The 17,121-nt window shown below is 38.2% G+C and overlaps 1 protein-coding gene across 10 annotated transcripts in view; it reads left to right on the top strand.

Annotated features, from left to right (window-relative positions):
- Nucleotides 1-155: 155 nt before the first annotated feature.
- fam13a (family with sequence similarity 13 member A) overlaps nt 156-17,121 on the top strand; it is a 54,169-nt gene continuing 37,203 nt past the window's right edge. For 6 of the 10 annotated variants that reach the window (XM_035906263.2, XM_035906267.2, XM_035906268.2 and 3 more), the window contains exons 1-5: nt 156-442; nt 3,949-4,144; nt 7,070-7,279; nt 8,999-9,179; nt 15,595-15,742. In XM_035906263.2, the coding sequence (XP_035762156.2) occupies nt 416-442; nt 3,949-4,144; nt 7,070-7,279; nt 8,999-9,179; nt 15,595-15,742 (762 nt within the window). In that variant the 5' untranslated portion in view covers nt 156-415. Of the gene's footprint in view, nt 443-3,888; nt 4,145-7,069; nt 7,280-8,998; nt 9,180-15,594; nt 15,743-17,121 lie in introns of those variants that run through there. The other 4 variants (XM_035906264.2, XM_087841720.1, XM_006787049.3 and 1 more) reach the window with 3 other exon arrangements.

Consider the following 17,121-nt stretch of genomic DNA (forward strand, 5'->3'; position numbering starts at 1 on the left):
CTCTGTTCTCTGGTAGATGAATGTTGCAGCACATATTTAAAGTTTTGGGGGTTTAACCCCCTTGATCACATGACCAGGCCTCTGAGCCAATGAAAAAACTCGGCTCAGATTTCAGCCTAGGAGAAGGAGAGGGGGGGAATGAAGAGGGAGGAAGAGAGAAAGAGACAAGCCCTAATCTGTGCTCATGGTCTGCCGGTAGTGACAGGACTTCCTCAGACTTTTTTTCCCCCTTGGTTGGATTATATGTGTTTTTTTAGAGTATCTGAATGGCTCAGTGTGAGGCGCAAAAGATTCCCAGCCCTGGGAAAAGTCTAAGAGTGTGTCCTGGAAAAGAGTGAGGAGCGGAGGAGGGAAGCCAGCTGTACTTTTTCTCCTCATCGTTCCCCGGAGTGCCGGCGTTTTTTTCTGTGGGAGAATGGGGGCAGGAGCTATGACCATCTGTGTGAGTAGAAACTGCAAAGCTTGAGTTGACTTCCTAATCGACCTGTAATTAAGAGCTGAAGAACATATAACGGGACTGTTCTGCTCAGTGTCTGTATACAAACTCATTTGTGATGGGGTGTGTTGTCTCTTTAAAATGTCCTGGAGGGACAAATATTCCTTTCCTAAAGTAAATCTTAACTTTCCCTTACTCAGCTAACTTATTACCAAAAAGCCGTGAGTCATAGGGCTGTAATGACCAATCTACTTGCTTCTAATATAAAGAAAGTACTTCCTCTTACTGTAGATCAACAGTACATTTATTCTAGCATCTTTAAAAAACAACAACTGTAAAAAAAAACAACAACCCAAAAAACAGAAACACTGTATGTTTTATGTTTTCAGTCAACACCAGTAATTTTTTTCCAAGCTTATGTGATCACTCCCAGAAATTTTGCCGAATGGAAATAAGAGTTGTCACTAGCACTGCACCGGGATATTCTATTTTATTTAATGTTATTCTTCTTGCAGTAGTAACTGTGAGCTCTGCAGCTGTTGCTTCAGGGTTCCTGTGGTGCTTTTGCTGCCAGTTGCTTCAATGGCCACCCACACAGGGAAAGAGGGAGGGACAAGGGAGGTGGGGGGTGGAGGCACATGCTTGGGCTTGCTATCCCCTTCATGAGCAAGTAGAAGACAAGACAGGGTTGGAAAAGTCATTTCGCATTGTGGGCCACATCTTAAATTGGCAGGACGAGTGTAAAGTCATTGTAAAGTAGTTTAACTGCACATTTAATCCCCTCAGTATAAGAAAATTAATTGCAGTTCCAACAGTACATCACAGTTTTTTCCACATTTAAATTATTTATGTATTACTTCATTACATTGGTGTAGTATGAATGACTGTGAGGGAGTCTTTGTCAGCAGGACAGGCTATAAAATTTATGAAACTTAAGTTAAAAGTGCAAAATTCTTTACCTCCTTCACATCTTCTGAAGCCTTCCAGTGGGCCGGATAGGAGTTTGCTAGGCCAATTCTGGACCCCAGACCTCAAGTTTGACACCCCTATGCTAGATGGGTTATACCGTTAGCAGTCTATTTACAGGACAATGCTTTTAAAAGATTTCACTCACTCAAAGTGTCGAAACCAAAGGATTCTCGCAGAAAATGTTTGAGACACTTCTGAAGCAAAGGGAAACAATTCCTTCCCCCAGGTTTTTGTTAGTAAGTTTCCTTAATAAGTTTCCTTTTCACTGTCAGATGTTGAAGTGTGAAAATATCTTAAAAACAAGGGAGGGGACGAGCATCTTTGGCTGAATCCCAGCAACAATGGAGGCGATTGTGTTTGCATTCAAATTGCTGAGGGGAAACCCAAAACCTGCTATAAAACTTTTCATCTCAGTGTTTGCCTACTGTGTGAATTCAGAAGCAAGACTGCGATTCATTTCTATCTGCCATGATGATGATAGTAAAGGAAGATTTAGTGGGACATCTGCTCCGTTGGGCCCCTTACAGTCAGTCTCACAGTCAGACTTAGCTCAGACCAGCTTAACTCCTTAACACCTGCAGTAGTAATAGCACAGGAGCCCAGACTGTAACTCTGAGAGGTCCAACTATGGCCACATAAACTCAATTATATACATAAACAATCATTTGTGCAAGCGGAAAATCTAAAGATTAATGAAGATAGTTTGTGTTTAGCTTGTCTGGCAACTATTAAGACGTGTACAGCCTTTATAAATGCTGATTTAAGTGATAATGTATGTTATTAACACAGTCGGAGCATCTGCCATGCTAAAGATTTTGTCTCCTTACCCATCTTAGCACCATCTGTGAGGTGGGTTTTAATCAGCAGATGACTCTAGCTTCTGTGTCTTAGCAAGTGGTGAGTAAAGGAAAAAAAAATCATATTACAACCACCGTGCCACTATGGACCTTATTGTAGCCACATTTTAACCCAGGTCTCTTCTGATCGTTGACATGCTGAAAAATAAAGCCGTTGCCAGATAGATGATTTCCACGTGTTATTGCATGGTAGATGAAAATCTGATGGTACTTTCTTTGTTCAGAATTCCATCAGTTTTGACAAGATCAAGAAATGCCGCCTCAAACAATAACGGTGCATGTTCACGACAGTCTATCACATCTGTTGCCCCTCATTTTTCAGTCCAGATTTTGTGTAATTTGGCATACATCATCATCTTTTTGCCCTGCTCCCCTTCCTTAAGGATGGCTTTCTGACAGTCGTCTTTCCACTGAGACTATTTCTGATGAGGCTTCAGTGAACTAAACGACCAGACACATCGCTCAGGTCCTTTGTCAGGTTGTTGCTGGAATTTTCCTGTTTCATCATCAGATGAGTAGTTTAACAAAAAATAAATAAATAAATTCCTCTGAAAATGCTCAGGTACAAGGACTGAAAATGAGTGAAAAAGCAGCCGATGTGCAAAGATTAAGATTATGTTAAAAATGTAAAAGAAAGTTTGGCTCCTTGGAAGCAAAATATTAAAGAAATATGGAGTGACTCAAGACTTTTGCTCAGGACTGTAAATATGCTAAATGAATGAGTAATTTGCTGGAAAGTTATGGTTTGCTCTCAGAGACAGACAACAAGCAAGTGTATCTTAAAGTCTCTGTATGCAGATACAGAGACCATAGGGATGCTGTTTGCCTCGGTATCTTACCAGGTAAACATTATATTCCGGTTTTGAATTGGCTCAGCTTGGCTAAGAGTACATAAAGTGTAAAACCTAACTAAGTGTATCAAAACACCTGCTGTACTTAACTTCAATTCTTAGTTACCTGAGTACTGTTAGTATTTTTTGGTACACCTAAAAGAAAAATGCTGCTCTATTTACTCCTTTATTTAATGTGATAATCATATATAAAATGAGACATATGGGTCTATATCTATATGTATTGAATAGCCTATGTGAAGTAAACAATTATATATAAGTAGCAAATCAGAAAATGTAATAATATGTTTTTCCATGTTATATTTTGTATTTATTTCTCAATGAGATTAGCAATGGAAAATGTCATTTTACTTGTAGTACAATGAGCCTCTCCTCTTAAGGTATTATATCAGTCTGATCTGATATCCTTACTATCATTCAGATTCATGGCAGCTGAGCATATACCACATGTGCTTCTCTAAATATGTGCTCATATGCCTATTTGTGCATGTGTGTGTGTGTATATGTGTGTGTGTATATGTGTGTGTGTGTCACTCTGGCAATGTCTTTAACCAAAGATGTGTTGCGAGGTAACCTGATATTTGTCGTAGCAACTCATGCACAGCCAGCTTTCCTCTTTATCTTCCCTGCAGCTCTCAGCACACGGTGTTCTGTAAGAGCATGGCAGAGTGACGGAAAGAGCTCTGCGCGTAGTCAGCCACTTCATGAGCAGCAGCACACACATTCTACTCTTTGGGATGAAGTGCGCTTTCCTGTGTAACAGGTGTCTACAAAGATGTCTGTCTCTGTTTCCATAGTGTCAGTGTCTGACTGCTGCTGTCTGCTCTCCCTGCAGCACAACAAGGCGGCGGTGCAGGTTAAAGAGGACATGAAGAAGATGGTCCAGATGCCCATCCCGAGACCCAGGATAGTCGCACCCAAGCACACCAAGGTGTTTGGAGTGTCTCTTTTTGAGCTGCGAAACCAGGGGCTGCTGGAGGATGGAGTGCCTCTGGTGGTGCGGAGGATGGTGGAGCATCTCCGCAAGCATGGTAAGGCAAAAATGCATGAGAGCACTGGAAGAGAAGTGCAACCTTTGGCTATATTTTATTTCTTTGAGTTTTTGCTGAATACAATCGGTCTTGCATGCTGAGAAGATGGTGCACATAGATTTTTGAATATCCAATCCTACTGGTGTCACTACATAAATACAGCTTTATAGTGCCATCTAGGCTTTCTTGTATTACATAATTTGTTCTAAATAAATCATCAGTTATACAATAATCAGAAACCTCATTATGTCAATCCTCTGAGTCTCGTTAATATGAGCCGGATAAGAATTAGACCAGAGCAACTTTACTAGACTACTGAAATAGAGTTAAATGTTTTTTTGTCATTGCATGCATTATTAATATTTCTCACAGACTTGCCATCTTACTCTTCAATTAGTTACTCTTGATAAACAGCCACAATCATTTTAATACTTCATCATTTAATTTGCTGCAGACAAAAACAATGCAAAGTTGAATCACTTTCACAAGCTTAAAAATCCCCAAGTTTCCATCACCATAATCTAAAAACCAGATATATAGAAAACAAAAGAGACTAAATATTATAAATAATATAATAGTTTTCAATGAGACGAACAATTTAAAAAGCAAATTTGTTGCTAAATAAATAAATATAATCACACAAATCCACAGCTCTTGCTTTGACAAACGATCAGCCAACAGATGTCTCCAGAAAAAAATGTATATAGATATTAATATATAAAATGATCAACCATAACAACACATAGTTAAAAAACAAAACAGAACTTGTAAAATTTCTATATTAACCTACATTATTTTCTGTAGTTCTTCTGTTTGAACACTAGATGTCCCTACAAGAAAACGATATCCTACTCAGGTCACCTGAAAACATAGGCCTCATTTAAAGCAATTATTGGAGTGTGTTTAATTTGACTTAAACTCGCTGTGCAATCATTTCACTGGCCTATGTATTTAAAGACTGTCTCATAACCAGGTAAGGTAAGCGTGGAGGGAAATAATATAATTCCTTATGGGCCAACAAACATAAATAGCCTACATGTTAGAGCTGTGGATGTCGCCTTTGAGATTTCTTCCTCCATTAAGTCACCCTGAAAGACAAATTTCATTTTTGCAAGTAGTGCTTAAAGCAATTAATTTTTTAAAAATTGGTTCTTGTTTTGTTGTGTTTATTTATTTTTAAGAAATAAATGTATAATCCAGGGAATAACGCTGTCACTTGTTTCTGAATAGTATTATTTGGCCAGAAAATAGTTCCAAATAACTACTCTTATTATTATGGGTATTAGTGTGCCATTTTATTAGCTGTTAAAAACAAAACTTCAAGGGTCTACAACATGAGTTGAAATCTTTTAGTAAGAATTTTTAAAAATATTTTATCATAGTATTATTATTATTTTGTTATAAAATACTAAGTGTGACAAAGGTTAGCAACAGGTGTTGATAAGGCAAAAGACAGTTGTTAAGGTTTTAGCAAGCACTTAGCAACGCTAACTAGCAACATAATCAAAACAGATACCAAAAACAAAACACTGACAGCTATTAACACAAATCTAAGCTGCTAATTTCATGTTCACAGACTAGGGCTGTTCGATATAACGATATATATCGGATGACGATATAAAAACGTCTATCTTTCATTTTACCCTATTGTTTCGTGGTGTCGCAAAATAAACTGTTTACGACAATATTTTGTCATGATTTCGATGGTCACTGTAGTGGCTATTTTCATTTCTTAAAATTCTCTCTTTCTCTTATATTTATAACCACACTAGGGACGGACAAGCGCCTGTTTTTCTGCGTTGTGGTTAGCAACAACAACGGTAACAGCATTGCATGTCCGCTTGTTTATGTTCCACATAAACCTTTCACTTTCACTTAAAGCTCAAGATCCTGTTGAGATTTTTCAAAATAAACTGAATCACGTGAAAGAGCAGATTATTTACGGATGAGAAGTAAAAAAGCCGCCAGGTGCTAAAAAATAAACCTTAGACTCAAACGTTAGAACAGGCTTTTCCCTGCAGCACACCGTGTAATAAATACTCACAATGAAAGCATTATTAGTGCGTTTAGACTAATTAAAATAGTGATAATGCTAACAGCAAATACAAAAGTGTAGTTATTTACTACTAAAATGGCATGCAAAAAAACCCCCAGCTAATTGTGAGTTTGGCAATAAAGTAAAAAGAAAATATTCCTGTCTATCTGTTAAGTTACACTAAATTAAAATTTTCATATATAAGAATGTCACTTGCTATTTTTTTCTCAGTGTGTTGTTGATCTGCTCAATATAAAGAATTAAAAAATAAAAAGGTGGTCAAACCTTTAGATTTTATATTTTTCACAATTTCACTTCTTGGTCACAAAAATGCCTTTACATGAAGGAAATTCAGACTTGATAGCAGTGCCAGGATGTAACAGTGGGTCAGAAAAGATCCTTGCAAGTCAACATTACAGTGCAAATCTGCAAATTGCTCTATATTCTCTGAGAATGTAAAGTCTGCTACCAAGGAAAAATTAAATTAAACTTACATTTACTATTTAAGAAAAATAAAATATTTTTAATAATGATTTAGTTTAGTTTTATTTGGATAGCACCAAATCACAACATCAGTCACCTCAAGCCCCCTTATGTTGTAAGGTAAAAATCCTATAATATTACGAGAGAAAACCCCAACAATCAGACTGCCCCTTTTAAGCAAGCACTTGGCAACAGTGGGAAGGAAAAACTCCCTTCTAACAGGAAAAAACCTCTGGCAGAATCAGACTCAGGAAGGGTCGAGACCAGTCTGCAGTCTGAGAGCGCAGTGCTCTATTAGGGTGATATGGTACTTTGAGGTCATAAGATAAGATGGGGACTGATCATTCAAGACCTTGTAAGTGAGGATTTCTTTATTTGTAATATTTTTTGTCTCTTAACTCCTCCAGCACTGCATCAGGAAGGTCTGTTCAGGGTAAATGGAAACGTCCGTGCTGTGGAGACCCTGAAGCAGCATTTGGAGGGTGGTGGTGATGTGAACCTGCTCTCTGAATCTGATTCCTGTACTGTTGCCAGCTTGCTCAAACAGTACCTGAGAGATCTCCCCGGGGGTCTGGTAGTCGTGACAGTCCAGCAGGCACTAATACAGCTTTATCAAGGTAAATCACCAATATGTTGTCCTACCTTTTGTGCTATTTTTTTATAGGCAGTGTATAAAAAATATCCTGCAACACGTGTGGGTCAGTGTTTTTGTTTTTTTGACTGGCAAAATGTGATCATGTCGATATTATTGGATACACCCCTCCAGTGTAATGTAGATCTGGGTCATGACTCTGACTGGATGATCAGCAAGACTATCTTTAGCTGGTGAATTTTACGATCAGCCGCGCAGTCGTCTACAGCAGGCGGAGCATTTATATACTGCGTTTGCTTGTGAGAGAGGGTGGTAATATGAAGGGTGATGGACCAGATTTTTCTGGTAATAAACCTTTGAGGTCATAAAAGGTAAAGTGAGTCATTTAGCAAGAAAAGCATCTGCAATCGCTCCCAGCTTCAGTGCTAGGTTTAATCCGTTTGATGGGAGTGGTGTATACTTTATCTGCTGCATTCCCTTTGCTTTCATAGACCCCATGAATGTCGGCCTGAGTAGTGACGCTGCTCCTGACGATAACTGGAGAATAAGATTATTTTGCTGGTTTTTGTTAAACTGTTTTGTTTCTACCAGGTGTGTTTCATTCATTTATCCAGAGAAAATCCCAAGCGGTTTTTTATTAAATCTTTCTGAATGCCAGGATTTTCCGCATTACAAATTTTAACATCACAAAACTTTTAGAAGTATTAAAAAAAAGTTGCTATTGCTATCAGATTTAAATCAAAGAACTTAAGACTGGTATTAATCTTTTTTATTTCAAATTTTAAAAAAAATAAATGATTTTGATTATCAATGTTTAATGGCAGTAGTCAACCCTTTTGTTGTCTCTTATTTGTGTATAGTTAAGTTAAATAACTTTGTGCCATTGAGCTATATTTCATCACATACTTGTCTATAATACTTTTGCTATGTCTCTACTATATTTTCCCAGAGCTGCTAAAAATATTATATTATAATGTTTTTGCAACCACTGAAAGTTTTTCTAATCCTGCTGAAGCAGAAATTCAGACCTGATGGAAAAGTATATGATAACCTAGTGTATATGGTTACATTTTGTATGTACATATGCATGCAACACGAGATGTATACTCTTTCCTCTGTTTATGTGCAGTGTATACATCTGTTAAAACACAACCTTTTTTTGCCCTAAAATACATCAATAATAAACATACAGGTAAACACACACACACAGAATCTGAACTTTACTCAGCTGTCAAAAGAGCAGCCGTGAAAGCTCTGGGCGATTACTGCCCGTCTCCAAACTGAGACAGATGTACTCACATACCCACATTCATACGCATGCATGCACATTCACATAGACCTACAGTGCACACTCACAACGTTTGCGTCACTAAGTCATTTGGGATCAGCAGTCGTATCCGTTTATCCACCTCTGACCCAATTATGTACCCCCAGTAATAGCATCAACATATTTTGAGGCAGTAATGCTCAGGTATTAGAAGTCACCATAACCCAAGATTAGATATTATAGAGGGATGATGGATTGAGCTGTTACGCCCTTCTGGAGAGTATTCATTATACTTGGAATTTTACTTGGATTTTTGTTAACTAACTGTGTAAACAGACCAAAGCAGAATGTCCTTGTTAATGAAAAACTTGAAGCACAAGTGCATTACTAACCTTTCCACTAAAGGTTGTTTGCCAGGGATTTCATAAACTACACACATTGAATTAAAAAAAATCCTATAACCTTTTTTATCTGTAGAGCGTGGTGGTGATGGTGACACCTGGGCAGACGTGAGACACCTTCTCCTGCAGCTTCCAGATGTCCACTACAGTCTCCTGCACTACCTCTGCCACTTCCTCACCCTTGTGGAGAGCAGCCACAAGGACAACCGCATGACTGCCCTCAACCTCGCTACTGTGTTTGGACCCAGCGTGTTCCAGTGAGTGAAACATTTCTTTAGATTAGATGTGGTTAAACAGTCCAAATACACACCTGTGCACCATATCACTCTATGAAAGAGGGCATTTCTTCTTGCTGAAAGCTATAGTCACAGCCTTCTGGCCATCCATCAGTTTTCTTCTGCTTATCCAATCCACAAAGGCCTCGTTTGCCTTGTGGATTTGAACTCAGGACCTCCTCCTGTTAGCCAGCACAGTGCTAACCACTACACCCACTCTACCTGGTGCCTCATTTATAAAAATGTGAGAATTTTACACTCAAATTTATACTTTAAAAATAAAATGCTTTTTTTAAGCTGATTCTATGTTTTGTTGTTGTGTATTTTTGCATAAATGCCTTTTCATACAGAGTTTTCATGTAATTTCACTGTTTACATGAAATGAATCAGTGTTGATTCCCCAGTTTTGTAGTCTGATTAATAAACAAGGGCTCTGCCTCTGTCACATTGCCTTACACGTGAAAAATCACTGGTTCAAGACATAGTCTCCTAGTGCCGCCCTCAATCCTGGATAAATGGAAAGGTTGCGTCAGAAAAGGCATCCAGTGTAAAATCCAGTGTTTAGCCAGAAGGTGATGCTGTAGTTTACTGAGTGAGTAGAGAAGCAGATTGTCAGGAGAGCATAAAAATTTCATGTTTTGAAGAATAAAGTGCTAAAAATAAAGGGTGAGGAAGTAGCAGATGTAGCAGAAGAGTGAATGATTATAAATTAAATATAAGTTACCACAAATTTAACGGCAGTCAGTAGTTTTTGTTTGTTTTTTTTGTTTTTTTCAATTAACTGACTTAACAAAGGTCACTCAGAAAGCTAATCAGTTTGATTTACCTGTGCATTTAAAATACAAAGCACAAGTTCAGCTTGGTACCCTTGCACAGTGATTCTCTATGTTGCATGATAAGTCTACATAACTGGGTTGCATGAATTGTTTACGCTTCCCGGCCTTTTTCTGTTTGCAGATGTGAAAATGTTCAGAAATAAATTATACAGTATGTGGCCGTGTCTCAGGCTTCTGAGCTCAAGTTTTTAATTTTCTGATAGGCTTACTCGGTGGCCAGTTTTAATGTTAGTAAGCTATACTAGTTAGTAATAAATAATTCAATTCAATTCAATTCAATTTTATTTATATAGCGCCAAATCACAACAAATGTCGCCTCAAGGCGCTTCATAGATACAGAGAAAAGCCCAACAATCATATGACCCCCTATGAGCAAGCATTTTGGCGACAGTGGGAAGGAAAAACTCCCTTTTAACAGGAAGAAACCTCCGGCAGAACCAGGCTCAGGGAGGGGCGGCCATCTGCTGCGACCGGTTGGGGTGAGAGAAGGAAGACAGGATAAAAGACATGCTGTGGAAGAGAGACAGAGATTAATAACAGATATGATTCAATACAGAGAGGTCTATTAACACATAGTGAGTGAGAAAGGTGACTGGAAAGGAAAAACTCAATGCATCATGGGAATCCCCCGGCAGCCTACATCTATTGCAGCATAACTAAGGGAGGATTCAGGGTCACCTGGTCCAGCCCTAACTATATGCTTTAGCAAAAAGGAAAGTTTTAAGCCTAATCTTAAAAGTAGAGATAGTGTCTGTCTCCCGAATCCAAACTGGAAGCTGGTTCCACAGAAGAGGGGCCTGAAAACTGAAGGCTCTCCCTCCCATTCTACTTTTAAATACTCTAGGAACAACAAGTAGGCCTGCAGAGCGAGAGCGAAGTGCTCTACTAGGGTAATATGGTACTACAAGGTCATTAAGATAAGATGGGGCCTGATTATTTAAGACCTTGTATGTGAGGAGCAGGATTTTGAATTCAATTCTGGATTTAACAGGAAGCCAATGAAGGGAAGCCAAAACAGGAGAAATATGCTCTCTCTTTCTAGTCCCTGTCAGGACTCTTGCTGCAGCATTTTGGATTAACTGAAGGCTTTTCAGTGAGTTTTTTGGACATCCTGATAATAATGAATTGCAGTAGTCCAGCCTGGAAGTAATAAATGCATGAACTAGTTTTTCAGCGTCACTCTGAGACAGGATATTTCTAATTTTAGAGATGTTGCGCAAATGGAAGAATGCAGTCTTACATATTTGTTTAATATGTGCGTTGAAGGACATGTCCTGGTCAAAAATGACTCCAAGGTTCCTCACAGTGTTACTGGAGGCCAAGGTAATGCCATCCAGAGTAAGAATCTGGTTAGATACCATATTTCTAAGCTTTTCAGCACCGAGTACAATGACCTCAGTTTTATCTGAGTTAAGAAGCAGAAAGTTAGTGGCCATCCAAGTCTTTATGTCTTTAAGACATTCCTGCAGTTTAACTAATTGGTGTGTGTTATCTGGCTTCATGGACAGATAGAGCTGGGTGTCATCTGCATAGCAGTGAAAATGTATGCTATGTCTTCTAATGATGCTGCCTAGGGGAAGCATGTATAATGTAAACAGAATTGGTCCTAGCACTGAACCCTGTGGAACTCCATAATTAACCTCAGTGTGTGAAGAGGACTCTCCATTTACATGCACAAATTGGAGTCTATTAGATAGATATGATACAAACCACTGCAGTGCAATACTTGTAATACCTACAGCATGTTCTAATCGCTCTAATAGGATATTATGGTCAACAGTATCGAATGCTGCACTAAGGTCAAGAAGGACAAGCACAGAGGTGAGTCCACTGTCAGAGGCCATAAGAAGATCATTTGTAACCTTCACTAAAGCTGTTTCTGTGCTGTGATGAGCTCTGAAACCTGACTGAAACTCTTCAAATAAACCATTCCTCTGCAGATGATCTGTTAGCTGTTTGACAACTACTCTTTCAAGGATTTTTGATATGAAAGGAAGGTTGGAGATTGGCCTATAATTAGCTAAGACTGCTGGGTCTAGAGATGGCTTTTTAAGTAAAGGTTTAACTACAGCCACCTTGAAGGCCTGTGGTACATAGCCGATTATTAGAGATAGGTTGATCATATATAAGATCGAAGAATTAATTAATGGCAGGACTTCTTTGAGCAGTTTTGTAGGAATGGGGTCTAAAAGACACGTTGATGGTTTGGAGGAAGTAATTATTGAAGTTAACTCAGAAAGATCGATTGGAGAAAAAGAGTCTAACTTAACATCAATGGAACTAAGAGTAGCTGTAGATAATATTACATCTGTGGGATGATTATTGGTAATTTTTTCTCTAATGATAAAAATTTTATTTGTGAAGAAGTTCATGAAGTCATCACTAGTTAACGTTAAAGGGATGGTTGGCTCAAAAGAGCTCTGACTTTTTGTCAGCCTGGCTACAGTGCTGAAGAGAAACCTGGGGTTGTTCTTATTTTCTTCAATCAGTGATGAGTAGTAAGCTGTTCTGGCTTTGCGGAGGGCTTTCTTATAAAGCAACAAACTATTTCTCCAGGCTAAATGATGATCCTCTAAATTTGTGACACGCCATTTCCTCTCCAGCTTACAAGTCATCTGCTTTAGGGTACGTGTTTGAGAATTATACCACAGGGTCAGGTACTTCTGATTAGAGACCTTAGTTTTCACTGGAGCTACAGTATCCAGAGTCGTACGTAGTGAGGAGGTGAAATTATTAACAAGATAATCGACCTCTGTTGGGGTAGCGTTCAGATAGCTGCTCTGCTCTGTGTTGGTACAGGGCATTGACAATGATAACAGTGGCTGGATTATATTCTTAAACTTAGTTACAGCGCTTTCAGAAAGACATCTACTTTGATAAAGTCCACTCTCCACTGCTGCGTAATCAATTATTGTAAATGTAAATGTTATCAAGAAATGATCAGACAGGAGAGGGTTTTCAGGAAACACTGTTAAATGTTCAGTTTCTATGCCATATGTTAAAACAAGATCTAGAGTGTGATTAAAGTGGTGGGTGGGTTCTTTTACATTTTGAGAGAAACCAATTGAGTCTAACAACAGATTAAATGCCATGTTGAGGCTGTCATTTTTAGCATCAACATGGATGTTAAAATCACCCACAATAATTATTTTATCTGAGCTCAGAACTAAATTAGATATAAAGTCTGAGAAATCAGACAGAAACTCTGTGTAAGGCCCAGGTGGACGATAGATGATAACAAGTAAGACTGGTTTCTGAGTTTCACAGCTGGGGTGGACAATGTTAAGCATCAGGCTTTCAAATGAATTAAAAGTCTGTCTTGGTCTTTCATTAATTAATAGACTGGTGTGAAAAATTGCTGCCACACCGCCCCCTCGACCTGTGCTTCGAGATTTCTGGTAGTTAGAATGACTCGGGGGTGTTGATTCATTTAAACTAACATAATCATCCTGCTGCAACCAGGTTTCTGTAAGGCAGAGTAAATCAATTTGTTGATCAATTATTAAGTCATGTACTAACAGAGACTTGGAGGAGAGAGACCTAATATTTAATAATCCACATTTCACTGTTTTACTCTTTGGTTCAGATGTGGATACTGTATTGTTCTTTCTTTGTAAATGTTTATGTTGTTTGTTGCTGGTTTTTAGTTTGTTTTTTGTCTTTTTGGAAGCAGACACAGTCTCTATGGAGATGGGTTTTTGGGGGGGTAGCAGGAGGAGAGAAGCTGCAGAGAGGCGTGTAAGACTGCAACTCTGCTTCCTGGTCCCAACTCTGGATAGTCATATTTTGAGGGGTTTAATAAATTTGTCGATATTTCTAGAAATGAGAGCTGCTCCATCCAAAGTGGGAAGCGAAAATAGTATTTGCTAGTAGTGGGCTGGACCCACTTTTTGCTATATGCGCTGCATATCCATGTTGTGAATCTCCCAGTCTTCACATCCTGAAGGTGCTGTGTAGATTGAGACCTGGTGACTGTGCAGGCCTTTTGAGTACAATGACTCATTGAACCCGCTGATTCAAGAAACCAGTCTTTGTGACAAGGCATCCTGTCCTGCTGAAAAAAGCAAACAGAAGACCGATACACTCGGGTCATAATGGGATGGTTGATAATAACTTATGTTATGTTGCAATGTGTGCAAAGACCATACCATACCAAGACCAAGACAAGGCCATACCATGTAACTGTAGTGTTGTCTAGACTGATAACCAGCGGGAATCTCCAGCGATAAATTGGTTAATTAAGGCCGGGATTCCCGTGGAAACTGATATCAGAGACACTGTAATGGATACTCTTTCATACTGTACAGTCTGTTCTCTTCAGACTGTGTAGAGGTTATATAATTAGACCTACATATAGGCCCGCAGCCCAGTGTACATCTCACACAGCTGTTTGGCAGTATCATACAAACTTGTTATAGAAGCTGGATTCAGTCTGACAACTTGGGGACTTACTTTCTATTTCAGTATCAAGATTACAGCTTAGTCATGTTTGTTCCGTACAGATTTTTGCTTTTATTGCTGCTGCTATAGTCAGGTTCAAAGGGATAGTCCACCCATGAATTCAAGTTATGTTGTTTTGGTGTTAGCTTTAGATCTACAGATGTCTGATTTCTTTTTAAATTTAATGAAAGTGACCGTTTTTTTCTACCAAACTACACACACTTATTACTTTACAGAAATCCATGAACAGGGCATAATATAAACATTAATGCTTCCCATTAATGCTGGGTCGGACCTTTTTGCACACCTTTTTGCTATATGAGCAAAGGTGCTCAATAGAATGAGATCTGGTGACTGTGGAGGCTTTTTGAGTACAGTGAACTCACTGAAACCGCTGCTTCAAGAAACCAGTTTGAGATGAGGTGAACTTTGTGACATGGCATCCTGTCCTGCTGGAAACAGCAATCAGAAGACAGGTACACTTGGGTCATAACGGGATGTTATGTGTGCAAAGACCATATCATAACACCAACACCAGGATGTATCCACGTTCTTATTTTGTTTATGCCTAATTCTGACCCTGCCATCAGAGTGTTGCAGCAGAAATCAAATTTCATCAGACCAGGAAATGTTTAAAGAGTCTTCTGCTTGAATTTTGATTAACCTCAACTGTAGCCTACATTTACCATTCTTAGCTAATGTGCAGGGTTCAGGGGATGCTCTTCAGCATACCTTGGTTGTAATGAGTGTTTATTTGAGTTAGCTTGAGGCATTCAACACAACATTTTCACCCATTGTGCTTGAAAATCCCCACAGTTTCTGAAATACTCAGACAAATCCATCTGACACCAACAATCAATCACTTAAATCAGCTTTCTTGCCCTTGTGATTTGAACTTTAGTACTTCATCTTGACCATTTAGTTGCTGTCATGCAATTGGCTAATTACATATTTGTGTTAATAAGGAGTTGAACAGGTGTACCTAACATACTGGCCATTGAATGTAGTTCCTATTAAAGTGCTCACATTAGTGTTTATGGATATTTATTTGGTGCTCATTTGAATGACCTTTCCCTTTAAAGAATTTCAATTAAATTTCATCTTATTTTATTTTATTTTAGCGTGGCTCCTGGATTTGAAGCACTTAAGAACCAGAACATCTGTAACAAGATCATGGCCAAACTTATCCAGAACTACAACAATATCTTTGAGACCAACACAGACAGAGAAGACTACGCAAAAGAAGAGGCATCGCCTATCATTGCCGAGGTGCGGTATACTCACAGAAGCACCGGAAAGTAGTGTTTATGTGAAACAGATCACTGTTTACATGAAGTAAATGAGTGTTGATGGTCGGGGCAATGCTTTGCAGTTTGGTAAGACAACTTTAATGATTCACATGTCGTGCCCATGCACTTTAAACAGTATGACTTCATCTATGACATCATCTTCTGCCCAGTCACCTGGATGATTGATGGCTTACACAAGCAGGCTTGTATAATGTCAAGGTAAAAATTATTGAAGTATTGATCTTATATCAACAGGTGGCTGTTTTCAGTCCTTGGTTGTTTTTATCTGTTTTCTGCTTTGATGACTGATGTCTATTGATCAGCTGGTTTGGTTTGCCTATATATATTCAGGTTTATTTTCATCACCATTTCATTTGTTTTATGAGATACACATAATTACCAACATCTTTTTTTATGTTCCTGTAATGGTTAATCCTGCCAGCATATGCAAGCTCTTTAGTCGAAATTATATTTTTAAAGCTAAAATGTAATTACTGTTGGCTGGCCTTAACTTTGAGTATAAAAACATGAATTCAGTTTGGTATTTGCCTAATAAACAATGTAATTTTTAGTTTCTTTTAATTGATTGATTGAATCTTTCTTTTGAACATGTTGGAAAAAGTACAACAACATAGAATTCAAAAGAGACAAACAAACAAAGCAAAACGAAAGGAAAACGAGCAACCACAACCACAAATAACTTTCATGTTCAAAAAGGAGCAGGAAGAAGCATAAGCTTATTTAATCCCACCCCCTTTCCACTATCTGGTAATCAATAGACTACAGAAATACCTCCTTACAATTACATTATATTTTACATGTATTTTTTTAATTTATTAATTATATGTATATCTATCTTTCTATCTATCCATACATACATATATACACATACACACATATACACCTTTTCAATAACTCCGGTAACACCTCAAAGGAAACACAACCTACAGATATACATACCCGTGCACCCTCACACACATGAAAATATTGGACAAGAACACCCTATCAAATCTCTACCTCCTCCCTGACGTGTTTTAAACACGTTGTTGACATATTTATAAATTATTAATGTATAATAATTTAGATATTCCAGGTGTCCAAAATTAAATGTCATTGTGTATACATTTCGTGAGCTAAAGGGAAAAAAAGCTGTATTTTTTGCTACGTGTCAAAGCATTGCCCAGACAATCCAGTGAGTATTTGTGCTTTATGTTGTGTAACAGTATTATCTTAATCATATGTTTGTCACCATAAAAGTCATATAAACTGTAACTCAGTATAGAATGAATCAATTTTCACCCAAAGAGACTACATATGAATGCAGTAAACAAACAAATTAATAAAAACATTAACATGTTT

The sequence above is a fragment of the Neolamprologus brichardi genome, chromosome 6 (genome assembly GCF_056152115.1).
Source record: "Neolamprologus brichardi isolate AB-2024 chromosome 6, ASM5615211v1, whole genome shotgun sequence".
Classification (NCBI taxonomy): Eukaryota; Metazoa; Chordata; class Actinopteri; order Cichliformes; family Cichlidae; genus Neolamprologus; species Neolamprologus brichardi.